Source organism: Muscardinus avellanarius, assembly GCF_963383645.1.
Source record: "Muscardinus avellanarius genome assembly, chromosome: 7".
Classification (NCBI taxonomy): Eukaryota; Metazoa; Chordata; class Mammalia; order Rodentia; family Gliridae; genus Muscardinus; species Muscardinus avellanarius.
The window spans coordinates 64,410,335-64,429,007 of NC_137793.1; the positions used below are offsets into that span (position 1 = coordinate 64,410,335).

An 18,673-nucleotide genomic window follows, 5' to 3' on the forward strand; every position below is an offset into this window, starting at 1 on the left:
ATCCTCCTGTCTCAAGCCTCCCAAATGCTGGAATTACAAGCGTGCACCACCATGCCCGGCCCTATTTTTTATTCTTTATTTTGAAAGAGTCTCACTGAGTTGCAAAGGGCCTAAATAGCCGAGGTTGTCGGCAAACCGCAATCCTGTCTCAGCCTCCCAAATGTTCTATTTTATTTATTATTATTTTGGTGGTACTGGGGTTCCTGGAAACCCCTCTACCTCTGGGATATACTCCCAGACCTTTTCTTTTTTGGCGGGGAAGGGGGGTGTTGGGGATGGAACCCAGGGGCATTTGACCTCTGAGCTACACTCCCTGCCTTATTTTTTATTCTTTATTTTGAAACCGGGTCTCACTAAGTTGCAGAGGGTCTAAGTAGCTGAGGCTGTCTGCGAACCAAGATCCTCCTCTCAGCCTCCCAAATGCTGGGATTACAAGCATGTGCCACTACGCCTGGCTTCCCAAACCTATTTTTATATTTTATTTGGAAACAAGGTCTCTTAAACCAGCGCGGCTGGCTTCAAACCCGCCCGATCCTACTGTCTCCACCTCTCAAGCGCGGGGATTGCAAGCGTGCGCCACCACGCCCGGCTCTATTTTATTTTGAAATGGGGTCTCATTAAGTTGCTGAGGACCTCGCTAAGTTGTTGAGGTTGGCCATGAACCTACAATCCTGTTTTAGCCTCCCAAGTATTAGGATCACAAAATGTGTGCCACCACACCCAGCTGGACTCCTGTTGTTACAGTATTCTAGTGGGAACAGTCACTAAAGAGGAAAACACATTGAGGTTTCAGGGTTTGTGTTTGTGTGTGTGTGTGTGTGGGGGGTACTGGAAACTGAGCTCTAGAGCTCTACCTCCAGCCCTATTTTACTTTCTAATTTGAAACAGGTTCTCTGGTTGCTGAGGCTGGCTTGGAATCCTGTCTCAGCCCCCCAAGTACTGGGATTAGACGGTGTGTCTGCACAGGCAGTAGTTTAGATTTTACTTACTTTGCCATGGGAAGCCATTAGATACTTTTAAGTGGGAAAATGACCTGGAACAATCTGTTTTAGAACTGTTTCTCTGGAGGCTCTGTGGAAGTGGCCAGAGGGGAATCAGAGTGCATGGTCTCAGATTTAAATTATTTTAAGAGCCCAGGCCAGAGGAAAGAGCAGCTTGGACTGGGATGGTTGAAGTGGTTAAGGGGAAAGCTTTGGGTGCTTTTTTGGAGGGAGAGCCAAAAGAAATTAATGGAAGAGGGGAGGGAGGGATTAGGGCAGTGAGCAGGTGGTGAGCAGCATGGTTGATTGCACACAGGGTTTTTCCTAAAATCTGTCACCCTCATTTCTAATTTTGTCTCTTTCCCATTTGTTTCTACTAATGCCATAATTTTAACTCCAACAATTTCTGGCAAAGGTAACTAACTTATTATCTATATTACATTTAGAGTATGGTCCTAAACTTGGTCTGAGGACAAAGCAGACATCTCCTCCATTTGCTGTATAGCCTTTGGCAACTTTCCTCACATGCACAGTAAATAGCACCCACCTTGCAGGGTTGAGAATCCCTCAAACGTGGTGGTCCACACCCGTGATCTCAGGGCTCGGAAGGCTGAGACAGGAGGATCACAGGTCAGGGCCAGACTCCGCAACTTAGCAAGTCTATTTCAGAACAGAAAAAAAAAAAAAATCTGGAGTGTACCATGGGAGGTAGAATGCCCCTGGGTTCAAACCCACTGCCACACACAGTCCTTCCAAATTCTGCTTTTTTTTTTTTTTGCAGGTCTGTGGAGGGAACCCAGGGGCATTTGACCTCCGAGTTACAACCCCTGCCCTATTTTTTATTATTTTGAAACCGGGTCTCACTAAGTTGCAGAGGGCCTCACCAAGTAGCTGAGGCTGTCCACGAACTGCAATCCTCCGGTCTCAGCCTCCCAAACACTAAGATTACAAGTGCACCACCACGCCCAGCTCAAAGTAAACTTAATGGAAGAAATACTTTGTGTGTGGTACTGGGGATCAAGCACAGGGGCATTCTACCTCTGAACTATACCCCTAACCCTACTTTTAATTTTGAAACAGGGTCTCACTAAATTGTAAAGAGCCGAGGCTGGTCTCAAACCTGCAATTCTCCTGTCTTAGCCCCCCAAGTACTGCAATTACCAGTGTGTGCTACATCTGGTTGTATTTTTTTTTTTTTTTTTTTTTTTTTTGGTGGTACTGGGGTTCCTGGAAGCCCTTCTACCTCCGGGCTATACTCCCAGACATAAATATATTTCTGGAAACAGGGTCTCCTAAGCTAGTGCGCGTGGCAGGCTTCAAACCTGCGTGATCCTCCTGTCTCCGCCTCCGAAGCGTGGGGATTACAAGCATGCGCCACCATGCCCGGCTCTGGTTGAATTTTAATACTTTATATGTGGCACTGGAAAATGGACCCAGGGCCAACTACCTTTAAACTACACTCCCAGTCCAATTTTTTTTCTTCCTAGTACTGGGGGTGGAACCTAGGGGGGCATTTTACCTTCAAGATACACCCCAGCTCGTTTTTTTTTGAAACAGGGTCACTGAGTTGCTAAGGACCTAAGTAGCTGAGGCTAGTTCTGAACTCCACTACTGTCTCAGCCTCCCAAATGCTGGCATTAAAAGTGTGCACCACCATGCCCGGCTTCCCAGTCCAATTTTTATTTGGAAACAGGGTCTAGCTAGGTTGATAAATCTTACTTGCTGAGACTGTCTCTTCTCAGACTCCCAAGTACTGGGATTATGGACATGTGGTGCCACCAAGCCCAGCTAAATTTTTTTTTTTTTTTTTGGAGGAGTGGTATTTGAGATTGAACCCAGGGCACTGAGCTACACCTCCAGCCTTTTTTTTTTTCCACTTTGAAAACAGGTTTTTGTTAAGTGACAAGGAAGGCTGACCTCTAAACAAGATCCTTCTGTTTCAGCTCCGCCAAGTACTGAGACTATAAACGTGGGCTACCACAACAGACCACTGAAAACTTTTATACCTATAGCCGAAAGTTACTGCTGCTGCTGAGTTTGAGCCAAATGCTGAGCCGGGTATGGTGGTGCTCGCTTGTAATCCCGGGATCTGGGAGGCTGAGTCAAGAGGATCCCAGTGTCACGACCAGCCTCAGCTACCTTGTAAGGCCCTCTGCAACTTAATACTGTTTCAAAATAAATAAAAATTGGACTGGGGTGGAGCTCAGAGGTAGAATGCTGCCGGGTTCAATCCCCAGTACTGTAGAAGAAAAGAAAAAGCCAAATGGACCTGACAAGTCTGTTCTTAGCCCAATACAGTTAACATTTCACATCCTAGAACCAGGCATGATGTCACACACCTATAGTCCTAAGTACTTGGGAGGTAGAGGCAGGATCACCATTTTGACGCCAGTCTTTAGAGCCCCACACACCACACCCACCTTGAAAATGGCTTTAGCTCTGTTGGTGATGTGCACCTGAGTTCAATTCCCAGTACCACAAAACATTTCATACCCTTCCAACAATTTCCAACACTCATGACTGTTACATTAGGGGCTTGTTTAAAATCTTAAGACTCATTATCTCTGACTCCAATGTTAAATAAATTGAGCTAAGAAAAAAATTTATTTTTAGTGGTACGAAGGATGGAACCCAGGGGCTTCTACCTCCAGGCTACACTCCCAGACCTATTTTATATTTTATTTGGAAACAGGGTCTTTTAAGCCAGCTGAGGCTGGCTTCGAACCTACACAATCCTCCGGTCTCCGCCTCCCAAGCACAGGGATTACAAGCGCGCGCCACCATGTCTGGCTTAAGAAAGAAATGTAGGTGCCAGGCGTGGTGGCGCACGCTTGTAATCCCCACGTTTGGGAGGCGGAGACAGGAGGATCACACAGGTTCGAAGCCTCTTAAACAGGGCTTAAGAGACCCTGTTTCCAAATAAAAATATAAAAAAATAGGTCTGGGAGTGTAGCCCGGAGGTAGAAGGGCGTCCAGGAACCCCAGTACCACACACACACACAAAACAAAAACCCACAAAGCCTGTAGCTTGCTTCCTTTCTATACCAAACTTGCACTTTTCCACATCTCTCAACAATTTCATGTCTCAGACAAAAGATGAAAAGGTATAATTCTAAAATTATTCCTAATATGAAACTTGAGTATATTGTTGGGTATGGTTAATAAAGACCCAAAGCAGGTATAGTTTAATGTATTTTAATAGCAAACTTACAGGAACAGCACAGAAGACAGACAACATTAAAAACATGTACTTGCATGTAGGACAACTCAGTTAGAAAAGTATAGTGAATGGATGGAATCTACTGTATGATAAAAATGCTACAAACACCATTTAGTTGCCGTCAATAAGAAATTTACTTGTTTTAAAAAAATCCAAATGCTGGCATTGTCCAGAAAAATTTAACAGGTTTATTTATAATTGTTATAAAGTTGAACTGCTCAAACTTGTTCACTGAAACATTTTGACTTGCATTAATGCTTTACATCCCCGCGTTTATATTAAAAATTCACACACAAATGAAAATGGAAAAACTGCCAATACCTGATTTCTGTCCCCTATTTTTCCACTCCCAATCATATACTTAGGAACCTTTAGACCCCATGGAAAAAAATATCTAACGTTCAGAACTACCAATAACAGGAAGAAGAGAAAAAAAAAATTTTTTTTGAGAATGAAATGTTTCCCATCATAGTGGATTCTTAAGCACGTTCTCCACGTATGCGGCGTGCTAGCTGGATGTCTTTTGGCATGATGGTTACACGTTTGGCATGGATAGCACACAGGTTGGTGTCTTCAAAAAGGCCAACCAGATACGCCTCACTTGCCTCCTGCAACAAGAATAAAGAAAATTACTAATGGTGTTATTCCCATAGTTAAGACAACACATACAAGTTAAAATGAGGTTTCCAAGCCCTTGATATACTACTTCACAAACCCATCCTGGTCAGGCACACTTGAAATCCCAGTACTTGGGAGGCTGAGACAGGAGGACTGCAAATCTGAGGACAGCCTCAACAAATAATAATTCTTTCATTAACCTAGGAAGACCCTTTTTCAAAAAATAAGATAAAAAAAATCGGGCTGGGGGTGTAACTTGGGAGGCAGAATGCCCCTGAGTTCAATATTCAGTACTGAAAAAAAAAAAAAAAAAAAAAAGCCTGTTAATCTTTTAACAAATTATACAGAGTCAAACCACTTATTAGGACACTTCAACTTCTCTAGTGTCAATATGTGACTGCTAGTAAAGTGACATGTCTTAAAGCAAGAAATCTAACCCTGACATACCAGTCACTCTACCATCAAAATCTTTGCCTTGGACCACCAATGCAATAAAGCTGACAACTGGTTTCCATCATACATGATTCACAATACAGTTCCTCTATTATCTTCCCTGGGGACTGAACCCAGGGCTTTGCACATGCTGGGGAAGCAGTTCTATCAACAAGCCACACTGCCAGCAAATCTCTTATTTTAGTACTTGGGATTGACTCCAGGAGCATTCTACCTCTAAGCTACTATTTACTTATTTGTGGTACTGGGGATGGAACCCAGGGGCTTTCTGCCTCCGAGCTACACCCCCAGCTCTATGTTTTATTCTTATTTTGAAATAGGGTCTCACCGGGTTGCAAAGCACCTCACTACTAAGTAGCTGAGGCTGCCTGCAAACTGCAATCCTCCTCAACCTCCCAAGTGATGGGATTACAAGCACACTCCACCATGCCCAGCTTATTATTTATTTTTTGTGGTACTGAGGATGGAACCCAGGTGCATTCTACCTAAGCTATACCCCAAGCCCCATTTTTTATTCTCCATTTTCAAACAGGTCCTCTCATTGAGTTGCAAAGGGCCTCACTAAATAGCTGAGGTGGTCTGTGAACCACGACCATTCTGTCTCAGCCTCCCAAATGCTGGGATAATTAGCATGCACCACCATGCCCGGCCACTATTTTTTTTTTTTTTTTTTTTTTGCAGGTCTGGGGATGGAACCCAGAGGCATTGGACCTCCGAGCTACCCTCCCCCCGCCCTATTTTTTAATTCTTTATTTTGAAACAGGGTCTCACTGAGTTGCAGAGGGCCTCACTAAGTAGCTGAGGCTGTCTGCGAACTACAATCCTCTGGTCTCAGCCTCCCAAATGCTGGGATTACAAGCGTGCACCACCACGCCCGGCTTCCAGCCACTATTTTTATTTTGAAACAGAGTCTTATAGTATAGATTGATGAGTCTCACTACTCTCTGAGGCTATCCTCAAATCTGCTACACCTCCTATCTCAGCCTCCCAAGTACTGAGATTACAGGCATGTGCCACCATGGCCCCCCATTTTTTTGTGGCACTGGGGGTTGGATCCCAGGGGCTTTTCTATCTCTGGGCTATACTCCCAGAGAGATATACATACATACATACATACATACACACACACACACACACATTTTTTGGTGGTACTGAGAATGGAACCCAGGGGAATTCTACCTCTGAGCTACACCCCCAGCCCTACTTTTTATTTTTTAGGTGGTACAGGGGTTCCTGGAAACCCTTCTACCTTTGGGCTACAGACCTACTATATATATATATATATATAATGTTTTTATACTATATATAGATATACTATATATACTATACATTTATATATTATATATTTTATACGATATACATTTTATATATAAGTATTATATTATGTTTTATACTCTATATACATATTTTTAATTTATATATTTATTTATATATTTATTTTGGGTGGTACCGGGGTTCCTGGAAGCCCTTCTACCTCCGGGCTATACTCCCAAACCTATTTTTATATTTCCATTTGGAAATAGGGTCTCTTAAGCCAGAGCAAGCAGCTAGCTTCGAACCTGCTTGATCCTCCCCAAGTGCGGGGATTACAAGCGTGCGCTACCACGCCCGGCTATTTTATATTTTTTTAAATTTGGAAACAGGGTCTCTTAAGCCAGCAAGGCTGACAGGCTGGTGGGAGATTACAAGTGTGTGCCACCAGCTATTCTTTATTTTTTGAAACAAGGTTACACTGAGTTGGGAGAATCTAAGCAGCTGAGGCTATCTGTAAACTGAGATCCTCCAGTCTCAGCCTCCTGAATGCTGGGATTATGCCACTATGCCCAGCTTCCAGACATATTTTTTATACTTTAATTGGAAACAGGGTCACGCTCAATTGCAGAGAGCCTTACTAAGTAGCTGAGGCTGGCTTTGAACCTGTGCAATCCTGTCTCAGCCTCCTAAGCACTGGGATTATAAGCGTGCACCACCACATGCACCATGCCCAAAGCCCTTCCTTTGAATATCTTAAATCTATAATGACATGTGTTGCCATCTAGTTTACTGGTCCCATTTGAATACATTTTTTTTTTTTTTTGACGGGTCTGGGGATAGAACTCAGGGGCATTTGACCTCCAAACCTACACCCCTGCTCTATTTTTATTTTTATTTTTTATTTTAAAACAGGGTCTAAGTTGTGGAGGGTCTCACTAAATAGCTGAGGCTGCCTGCAAACCGTGGATCCTCTGGTCTCAGCCTCCCGAATGCTGGGATTACAAGTGTACGTCACTACGCCTGGCTTGAATACAATTTTATTTCAAAACATGGTGGCACAGGCTTATAATCTGTGCTTGGGAGGTGAAGACAGGAGAATTACAGATTTGAAAACAGCCTCAGCAAGCAGTGAAACACTCAGCAATTAAGAAAGAAAAAAAAAAAAAAAAAAGGACTGGAGTATAGCTTGGAGGTACAATGTCTGCATTTAATTCCCAGTAGCAAAAACAATGTCTGAAATTCCCAGTAGCAAAAACAACGTATCAACAATGAACTCAAATGATTTATATATTTCATTTTGTGATAAACTGCTTGATAAAAAAAATTTATTCTTTGCATCACTGGATACCAAATACCAAAGGCCTTGTGCTAGAGCAAAATTCCTAGCCTTTCACTCTTTTTTATACCTTCTCTTTAGTTTTATTGCTTGTACTCAAAAAAGTTGCTGCCCCCAAGTTTTATTATTCCTGTATGTCTTTTTTCTAGCTTTTGTTAAAAAAAAAAAAAAAAAAACTAGGTCTTATTTACTACTCATTATGATCTCAACAGCTGGGTGTGGTGGCACAAGCTTGTGATCTCAGTATTAGGGAGGCTGAGACAGGAGTATCCTGGTTTTGAGAACAGCCACAGCTACTAATTGGGGCCCTTTCAACTCAGTGAAACTTTCTAAATAAACATTAAACTGGGTGTGGCACATGCTTGTAATCCAATTACTTGGGAGGCTGAGACAGATTTGGGTTCAAGGACAGCCTCAGCTACTTAGTGAGGCCCTTTGCAACTCAGACCCTGTTTCAAAATAATTAAAAAAATAGGATGGGGGTGGGGGTGTAGCTTGGAGGTAGAATAGGTTTCATCCCCAGCACTGCAAAAAAGGGGAGAGCTCAGCACTATTGCCATTATTCCATGAAGGAGAAGCAACCACTTTTCCAGCCATGTTCCTAGTACAAGTGACCATGAACTCTGAATCCCCCAATATTTGTACTGTGTTATCAGTTACCACCTGATGTCCGTCAGTTACTTGATAACAGATCTCATACTCTCAATTCCTGTTCTCAAGTAGATGTTTAATATTAGTTTTTCTTTTTTTACTAGAGAATGAACCTAGGGTCACTGTACTTTTGTGCTACATCCCCAGCCCTTTTTCTTTTTTTTAAATTTTGAAATGGGGCTTCATTGAGTTGCAGAAGCTGGCCTTGACCCTGTGATCCTCTCAGCCTTCTAAGTACTGAGATTACAGGTATGTGCCACCATGCCTGACTACTAGTTTTGTTTTGATATCTAACCCTGATCCTTTCTACCCCCCAATACTGAGGATAGAACCAAGGGGTTACTTTTTACCTGAGCTACAACCTCAGCCCTATTTTATTTAGAAACGGGTCTCCCTAAATGAGGAGGGCCTAAGTTGCTGAGGCTGGTCTTGAACCTGTGATCTTCCTATCCTCAGCTTCCCAAGCACTGGGATTAGAGACTTGTGTCACCATGCCTGGGTAACCCTAATCTGTTTTTCTGTAGTACTGTGAACCCAGGGGCATTCTACCTCCCAACTACACCCCAAGCTCTATTTTTTAATTCTGAAACAGAGTCTTGCTAGGTTGATGAGTCTATTTGCTGAGGTAGCCACAAACCTACTATCCCCTATTCGCAGCCTCCCAAATACTGGGACTACAGGGTGTGCCACTATGCCCCCAAACCCTAATCTTTTTTTTTCTTTTGGCGGTACCGGGGTTCCTGGAAGCCCTTCTATCTCCGGGCTACACTTCCAAACCTATTTTATATTTTTTATTTGGAAACAGGGTCTCTCAAGCCAGCGAGGCTGGCTTCGAACCAGCGCGATCCTCCTGTCTCCGCCTCCCAAGTGTGGGGATTACAGGCGTGCCACCACACCTGGCTCAAACCCTAATCTTAAATACCTACTCAGTCAGGTGTGGTGACACACACCTGTAATTCCAGTACTTGAGTACCTGGGAGGCTGAGACAGGATAATTTTGGCATTTCCGACACACACACACACACACACACACACACACACACACACACACACACACACACACACGACTGACATGCCCCATTGATTCATATCCAGCGAACACAACTAACTTTGAAATGGCAGAAGGGGAAAAAAAAACTTGGAAACATTATTAGTCTGCAATTTTTTTTTCTTTTCTTGCGGTACTGGGGATGCATCGAACCTAGGGGCATTCTAGCTCCGAGCTACACTCCCACCCCTATTTTTTATTCATTTTTTAACAGGGTCTCACTGAGTTGCAAAGGACCTCTGTCAGTGAACCTGAATCCTGTCTAAGCCTGCCAAATGCTGGGATTACAAGGGTGCACCACCATGCCCAGCTTGGGCATAAAACAAACATTTATTTTTGCCGTTCTTTACAGTTCTGGAGATAGAATCCAGCCTCTCATGCAAATGCTCTACCATAGAGTTACACTCAATACTTAATTTCAAAGGGGCAAAACAGCCAGGCAGGGTAGCAATATGCTGTTTTATTCCTTATTTTGACATAGGGTATCTCACGCTGGCCATGAACCTGCAATAATCCTGTCTCAGCCTCCCCGGTACTGGGATTACAAGCATGCACCACCATGCCTGGCTAATGTACAACATTCTGAGTATATTCAATTTCTTATTTTTGCTCCATTTTAAAACACCATTGTTCTAACATAAGGATACTTTAGTTTAAACTCTATAAAGATTTTTTTGTTTTGTGGTACTGGGGTTCCTGGAAACCCTTTTACCTCCAGGCTACACTCCCACACCTATTTTATACTTTTTATTTGGAAACAGGGTCTCCTAAGCCAGGGCGGCTGGCTTCAAACCTGCTTGATCCTCCTGTCTCCGCCTCCCAAGTGTGGGGATTACAAGCGTGCGCCACCACGCCCGGCTAAAGGTTAGGTTTTATGTTTTTTGTCATTTGTTAGGTTTTATGTCATTTATTTTTTTCTGGTACTGGGACTTGAACCCAGAGGCAGTTGACCAGAGCTACACCCTCAACCTTATTTCAATTTTTTTTTTTCTGAAATAGTCTCATTAAGTTGCAGATGGCCTCACTAAATTGCTGAGGCTGCCTCTGAACCTGCAATCCTCCCTTCTCAGCCTCCCAAGTACTAGGATTATAGGCATGTGCTACTATGCTTGGCTTTGTCTATATATATATTTTTTGGTGGTACTAGGGTTCCTGGAAACCCTTCTACCTCCAGGCTATACTCCCAGACCTACTTTTTATCCTCTGTGGACAAGGGGTACTACTATATTTATTTTACAGTACTTGGAATTGAAACCTAGGAACTTTCTACCTCTGAACCACAGCCCCAGCACTATTTTTAATTTTTAAACAGGGTCTTGCTAGGTTGATGAGAATCTCAGTATTTGCTGAGACTGTCCTTGAACCTGTAACCTTCCTGTCTCAGCCTCCAAAGCACTGGGAGTACAAGCATGCACCACCATGCCCAACTGTATTTAAAAGTTGTAAACTGACGCTGGGCGTGGTGGCGCAGGCTTGTAATCCCTGTGCTTGGGAGGCTGAGAGAGGAGGATCACACAGGTTCGAAGCCAGCCTCAGCTACTTAGTGAGGCTTTCAGCAACTTAATGAGACCCTGTTTCAAAAAAAAAAAAAAAAAAAAAAAAAAAAAAGGTCTGGGAGTATAGCCAGGAGGTAGAAAGCCTCTGGGTTCCACCCCCAGAACCACCAAAAAAATACAAAACAAACAAAAAAAAAAAATTAAAAAGTATAAAAATAGGTTTGGGAGTGTAGCCTGAAGGTAGAAGGGTTTCCAGGAACCCCAGTACCACCACCACAAAAAAAAAAAAAAAAAAAAAAAAAAAAGTTGCAAACATGCCAGGCATGTTGGTGCATGCCTGCAATCCCAGTATCTGGGGGATTGAGACAGGAGGATCACAGGTTCAGGAGACCTTGTTTCAAAACAAACAAACAAACAAAGTCCTGGGGTCATAGCTCAAAGGCAGAATGTCTTTGGGTTCAATCTTAATACCATCAGAGAGAAAAGTCATAAATTACTGGGCATGGTGGCCCATACCTATAACTTGGGAGATTGTGACCAGAGGACCATACCTTTGAGGACAGCTTCAGAAACTTAGGGAGACTTTAAAAAAAAAAATATATATATATATGGATAGATATCAGGCTGGGTGTGTAGCTCAGAGGTAGAAATGTTTCTGGGTTCCACCCCCAAAACCACCAGGAAGAAAAAAAAGAAAAAAAAAAAGAAAAAAAAAAGGAAGCTGTAAATTGTATAATTCTAAACCAAAAAGTAAGTTCCTTTTAGGATTCTACTTCAACTGCTATCTTCTATTTCCCCACTTCCATTAGCAATCCCTTTATATCTTGAAGAGAATTAATGTGTTTGCTTGCAAAAGCAACCAGAAGCAGGTCATATTCGTGCACGCCTGTAATAATCCCAGAGTTTGGGAGGTTGAGACAGGAGGATTGCAAGTTTGAGGATGGTCTCAAATGCTTTGAGATTCTCAGCAACCTAGTGAGCGCTTGTTTCAAAAACAACACAAAAAAGCAGGGCGGGCGTGGTGGCTCAAGCTAGTAATCCCTGCTTGGGAGGCAGAGACAGGAGGATTGCACTGGCTTAAGAGACCCTATTTCCGAATAAAATATAAAATAGGTCTGGGAGTATAGCTCAGAGGTAGAAGGGTTCCATCCCCAGTACCACCACCACCAAAAAAAAAAAAAAGCCAGACATAATGGTGCAGGCTTATAATCCTAGTACTTTGACAGAAGGATCAGAGGATGGCAGCCAGCCTCAGCAATGTGAGGCTCAACTTAGTAAAACTGTTTCAAAATAAAGAATAAAAATAGGGCTGAGTGTATAGAGCAGAGGTAGACTGGGTTCAATCCCTAGTACAATCAATCAATCCCGGGCTGGTGGTGATGCATGCTTCTAATCCCAATACTTGGGAGGCTGAGACAGGAGGATTGCAGGTTTGAGGATGGCCTCAGCAGGGAGTGAGACTCTCTCACCAATCTAGTGAGACCTTGCTTCCAAATAAATCACAAGCCGGGCATGGTGGTATGGTATACGCTTGTGATTCCAGCATTTGGGAGGCTGAGACAGGAGGACTGCGGTTCCGGAAAGCCTCAGCTACTTAAGGAGGCCCGTTACAACTCAGTGAGACCTCGTTTCAAAATAAATAATAAAAAAATAGGGCTAGGGGAGGGGAGGAGTTTGGAGGTAGAATGCCCCTGGGTTCCATCTCCAATACCACACACACAAATATGCCTGCAGACACAGCTCAGAGGTAGAATGCTCCTGAGCTCAATCTCCGGCAACACACACACACACACACACACACACACACACACACACACACACACAGAAAAAAAGGGCAGAACGCCTGCCCCTGGATTCAATCCTCAGTACCACAAAAAGGTGTGTGTGGGGGGACAGAGGCCAGGCATGGTGGCCCACATTTGTAATCCCAGTACTGGGATGCAAAGATAGGATTATCACAGGTTTATGGCTAGCCTCAACACAGCACAGCCCTTGGGAACGCAGATCCTGTTTCTAAATTTAAAAAACAAGGGCTGATGGTGTAGCTCAGAAGGAAAATGCCCTCTGGGTTCTATCCCTAGTACCCATCCCACAAAAAGCAAACAAAAAACAAAACTGTAAGATTACTTTTTCAATAAAAATCAAAGTGAATACTATGAGAACTATAGGCATATGTGAACATTTTGCTAAAATCCATTACAGCCACATTTTATGACATATTTATAAACTGAATAAAGTAACAAAAGAAATAAATTTATTTAATTATTAATTTTTTTGCAGTTCTGGGGATGGAACCCAAGGGCATTTAACCTCTGAGTTACACCTCCTGCCCTATTGTTTATTCTTTATTTTGAAACAAGGTCTCACTAAGTTGAGGAGGGCTTCACTAAGTAGCTCAGGTCTCAGCCTCCCAAAAGCTGGGATTACAAGGGTGCACCACCACACCAGGCTTTAACAAAAGAAATTTAAGGTGAATAATTTTAAAGAGTCCTATAATGATTGTTTAGTAATCTCAATTTAAAAGACTATTTCTGATACAATAAAGAATGTTGGATTTTCAAGCAGTTTCGTGTTAAGCATAGTCCGGATAACAATTAGCAGGTTTATGCCAACCTTAAAAATCTTAGTAATATTTCTGATTCAGTAATAAATCAGAACTGAAGATAACCAACTATTAAGACAAAAAGTTCTAAGTAACAGCATGGGAAGATTTTAGTAGTTGAAAGTCCAGTAATTTCAACACACAGAATTTAATGGATGCCTGTTCCGGGAATTTACCAATGAAATGAAGCTTAGACTAACCATAGAAACAGCTCAGCCAATTACATTTCAGGGAAGAATCCACCTATCAAATCCTTCTCAGATATAAAGCAAAAGCCAGGCACAGCAACAGCAGCCTTGAAAATCCTCCAATGGTGTACGTACATTCTGAACCCTCCTCCAAAGAAGATTCTGATGCAGATCTGCAATGGTGCCTAGCAATCTGCATTTTCAATTATCCTCAACCCCATGCTTTTTCCAACGGAGAGGGGTGGGTGGCCTTACCATATTTTGAAATATAGGGATCTAAAGGATGCCAACCACACAAAATCAAGTAGGTTAGATAAGCAATCCACATTAACTACACATAAATAGCTCATAAGTTATCTTGAATTTGAGTCTTAAATCTTGGTGTTAAGTCACAAATACTTTTCTTAATTCTTAGCACCCTGAAGCTAAAACTAAATTTAATATTCTCACCACAAAAGTGGAAATTCATAATTCCTTTTAGCAAACTCAAGTCTTCAAACTGTAGCCCCTTTACATGTACCAGGATTACAAGGTGTTTGTCACCATGCCTGGCTCAAAAATGTCTTTACTTTTTTCATCTTATTTTGGTAATGGGGATGGAACCTGGGGCATTCTATCTCTCGGCTACACCCCCTACTCATTTTTAGTTTTGAAACAGGGTCTCACTAGGTTGCTGAGGCTGGTCTCAAAACTTGCAATCCTCCTGACTAAGCCTCCCAAGTACTAGGACTGCAAGTCTCAGAAACTTAAGAGAAACCCTGTTTCAAATTAAAAAATAAAATAGGGATAGAGGTACAGCCTCACCCCCAGAAAAAATCCTTGAAAACATTTTCAAACAAGGTCTCTAGTCTCATGTTCTTAATGTCCTATAGCATTCACAAACCAAACCAGAAGACTTTTCTTTACGCAGTTCTTATTTAATTATTTTAATTATTTATTTATTTATTTATTTATTTATTTATTTATTTGCGGGCTTGGGGATGGAACCCAGAGGCATTTCCCCCCGAGCTACTCCCCCCGCCCAATTTTTTATTTTGAAACAGGGTTTTACTGAGTTGCAGATGGCCTCAGTAAGTAGCTGAGGCTGTCCACAAACCGTGATTCTCCAGTCTCAGCCTCCCGAAGGCTGGGATTACAAGCGTGAGCCACCACGTCTGGCTTCAAGCAGATTTATTTATTTATTTTGGTGGTACTGGGGGTGGAACCCAGAGCCTTTCTACCTCTGGGCTATATTCCCAGACCTTTTTTATATTTTATTTGGAAAGAGGGTCTCACTAAGTTGCTGAGAGCCTCACTAAGTAGCTGAGGCTGGCTTCGAACCCGTGTGATCCACCTGTCTCAGCCTCCCAAGAGTAGGGATTTCAAGCGTGCGCCACCATGCCCGGCGTCAAACAGTTTTTAAAAGTGTTTAGAAGATTAAAATGATGCGAGCCGGGTGTGGTGGTGCACTCATGTAATCTCAGCATTTGGGAGGCTGAGACAAGAAGGTGGCAGTTTGAAGCCAGCCTCATCTACTTAGTGAGGCTCTCCGCAATTTAACGAGACCCTGTTTCAAAATATAGTATAAAACAGGTCTGGCAGTATAGCCTGGAGATAGAAAATACCCTGAGTTCCACCCCCAATCCCAATACCATAAATAAATAAATAAATAAATAAATAAATAAGTGAAATAATAGGGCTAGGGATATAGCTCAGAGGTAGAATGCCCCTGGGTACCATCCCTGGTACCACAAAAAGGAGAGAGAAAGAAAGATGAAATATGTGTTAGGTCTTAGAATCAAACGGTTCAAGTAAGGTTTTGTCATTTTCTTTGTGCATGACCTTGAACAACTCAACCTTTCTCCAATCTCAACAGTGAAAACCATCTTTCAGACAAGCTTGCAATGATTAAATTACGTAAGCACATATGCAAAGATTTAGAAGCATTCTCTGTCCGCAACATGAAGAGTCTTCCCCTGAGCCAGTTTACCTGCAAAGCACCAATAGCTGCGCTCTGGAAACGCAGATCTGTTTTGAAGTCCTGAGCAATTTCTCGCACCAGACGTTGGAAGGGGAGTTTGCGAATCAGAAGTTCGGTGGACTTCTGATAACGTCTAATTTCACGCAGTGCCACAGTACCAGGCCTTAAAAAAATTAACATTAGAGAAGCCGTTACCAAACAACATCTATCACACAGAAAATGAGAGGATGGGCTTAAAATAAATAAACAAACAAACCATTCCAACTATTCCTAAAACCTCACTAACAAATTACATTTTTCTTTCTCTTTTTATAGTACTGGGGATTAAACCCAGAGACATTCTACCTCCAAGCTATACCCTCAACCCAATTTTATATCTTATTTGGTAACAGGGTCTCACTAGATTGCTGAGAGCCTAAGTTACCAAGGCCGGCTTTGAACCCTTGACCCTCCTCTCTCAAGTCTCACAAGTACTGGGATTAAAAGTGTGCATCATCACGCTGGGCTCACTATCCAATTTCTGATCTGAACACCCAAGTCTATTAGAATTAACACCACAGCCTGGGTGTGGTGGTGCATGCTTATAATCCCAGTACTTGGGAGGCCGAGACAGGAGAATCCAGGTTCACGGGCAGTCTCAGCTATTTAGTGAGGCCCTCCACACTTCTGTTAAATGAGACCAAAGTAGGGTAGTGGAAGGGGATTAGGGAAAGAATATGGAGAGGGGGAAATCAATTCTTGAGAAAAAGAACAGTTCAAATAATGTTCATATATAAAAAGATTACAATCAAACATGTTAGAAGGGGAGTAGAGTGGGATGTAGAGAAAAACACACAAAGTGATGTGTGCATGTGTGAATGTATCACTCTGAATTTAACTATAGTGTGTAATTATAATGCACCAATAACAGTATAAAAGAACACAACAAGGTGAGGTGGTGCACACTTGTTAATCATAATACTTGGGAAGCTGAGATAGGAGGATTACAGGTTTGGTACCAGTCCCAGCAACTTGTGAGTCCCTCTGCAACTTAGTGGGACCCTGTTCCAAAATAAAGAATAAAATAGAGCTGGGAGTGTAGCTCAGAGGGTAGAATCCTCCTGGCTTCAATTCCCAGTACCACAAAAAACAAACACAAACAAAACCTGACAATCAGACTTTCCAAAAACAAGAAAACAAACAAACAAAAATCCCACAATGTTTTTAAAGCAAAAATGGCAAAGATAAATTGTCAAGCTGGTAATAAAAACTGCTTAGACTAATCTCAATTTAGCATCACTCTTCCTTTATTCTACCTGTATCCTGTATTAATTTTAATAAGTAACTGTCTACCAAAAAGAAACACCTCCTAATTCAGACTTACTTCTTGCAGTGAATGAGCTTTCATGTCAGCTTAACTCTAAGTCTGCAGTCTGATTATGGCCAACTTCTGCCCTCTAATGGCAGAAGTCCTTAACAGCACTGCTTAGGTCAAAATCAAATGAGCTAATAAAGGAGGAAATAAGCCAATCTAGTAAAAGAGGAACAGAACCTTACGAACACCTCAAATTTTGATTATTCTACAAGCTAAAGGAAATAACAAAAAAGTATTTAAAAATAACATTAAAAATACTAATTTAACAGCTAACTAAAGTGTTGGTATATCCCATTAACATTATCAGCTACGTATTAGAAACACTCAGGCATCTACGTCAGATAATGAATTAAAAAATTTTCAACAAAGCTAACACTACATATAGAATATATACATATATCCGCATATATTCAAGAAGTAGTAAATATTCAAAAGGGGAAAAACTGCTTTTCTAGAGCAAAAAAGTTCGGTGCCCATCTTTTAACAACTGTTAAGACTATGGATAAATGCAGGAGACGTTTCCAGTTTCAATACCTGTAACGATGAGGCTTCTTCACCCCTCCAGTAGAGGGCGCACTCTTTCGAGCGGCTTTTGTAGCCAGTTGTTTCCTGGGTGCTTTACCACCAGTCGATTTGCGGGCGGTCTGCTTAGTACGAGCCATGGTATAAAGATCTCCTTACTTACCTACCAGCATTAAAAAAAAAAAAAAAAAATCACCACATGCAACTATTAAGCACCCCAAGTTTTTTTTTAATGCCCCCCACATCTGGAAAATGTTCAGTACAGAAAAAAAAAAGGTCAGAAATGTTATATAATTTAAAAGGGTGCAGATTACACCTACCACCTAAATATGAGTGAAACAAACTGTAGTACTCAAAAATCATCATCAATACCAGTTCTTTCAAAAGGCCAATTCCTAGCGACAAACAGCAAAACAAAAAGACCCCTAACAGCCTTTGATCCCATTTCTCTAAGTAGAAATTAAAAATTTCGTTCCATCCACAAACAAGTGAAAAGAACGAAGCCACAGACCAGAAAGGTCGAGTCAAATTACAACCAACCCCCCCCACTCGATACACCCCCAACCTGGCAGTTGATGAATTGCTGTAAATTGCTAAAAACATTCTTGGTTTTGCATCTTTACTGCTATATTGACAAAAAGGCAGCTCGAAAAACAAGGGAACAGCTATCACCAGCGAGCATTCTACAAAGCACCGTCCTCGCGTCTAGTCCTCACAGGATTCGCAATGAAATAAAAACTGCCCCGCACCCCGGCTTTAATTAACGCACAACGCCCGCCGACCCGTCCACCCCAAGCACCACATAAACTTTTGGTTTTGCTTCCTCCGGGCCCCTCGACACAGGGTCCCCGAGCCCTGCCCGCCTGGCTCAGACACCAAAACTCGGCTCCCAGACCAGAACAAAATGGAAACAATCGCAAACGTATCCGATTCCCTTCCAAAGAGACAAAACACCAAATCGCTCGAAAATACCTCGATCCCCTGCCACGTG

The 18,673-nt window shown here is 42.2% G+C and overlaps 1 protein-coding gene across 1 annotated transcript; it reads right to left on the reverse strand.

Annotated features, from left to right (window-relative positions):
- Positions 1-4,679: 4,679 nt before the first annotated feature.
- H3-3A (H3.3 histone A) lies at positions 4,680-17,822 on the reverse strand (the record flags this gene model as incomplete). The annotated part of the gene is made up of 3 exons (XM_080698327.1): positions 4,680-4,808; positions 15,816-15,969; positions 17,695-17,822. 3 exons carry the CDS (start codon positions 17,820-17,822, stop codon positions 4,680-4,682), a joined length of 411 nt encoding a protein of 136 aa, XP_080554453.1.
- Between the last annotated feature and the right edge of the window lie 851 nt (positions 17,823-18,673).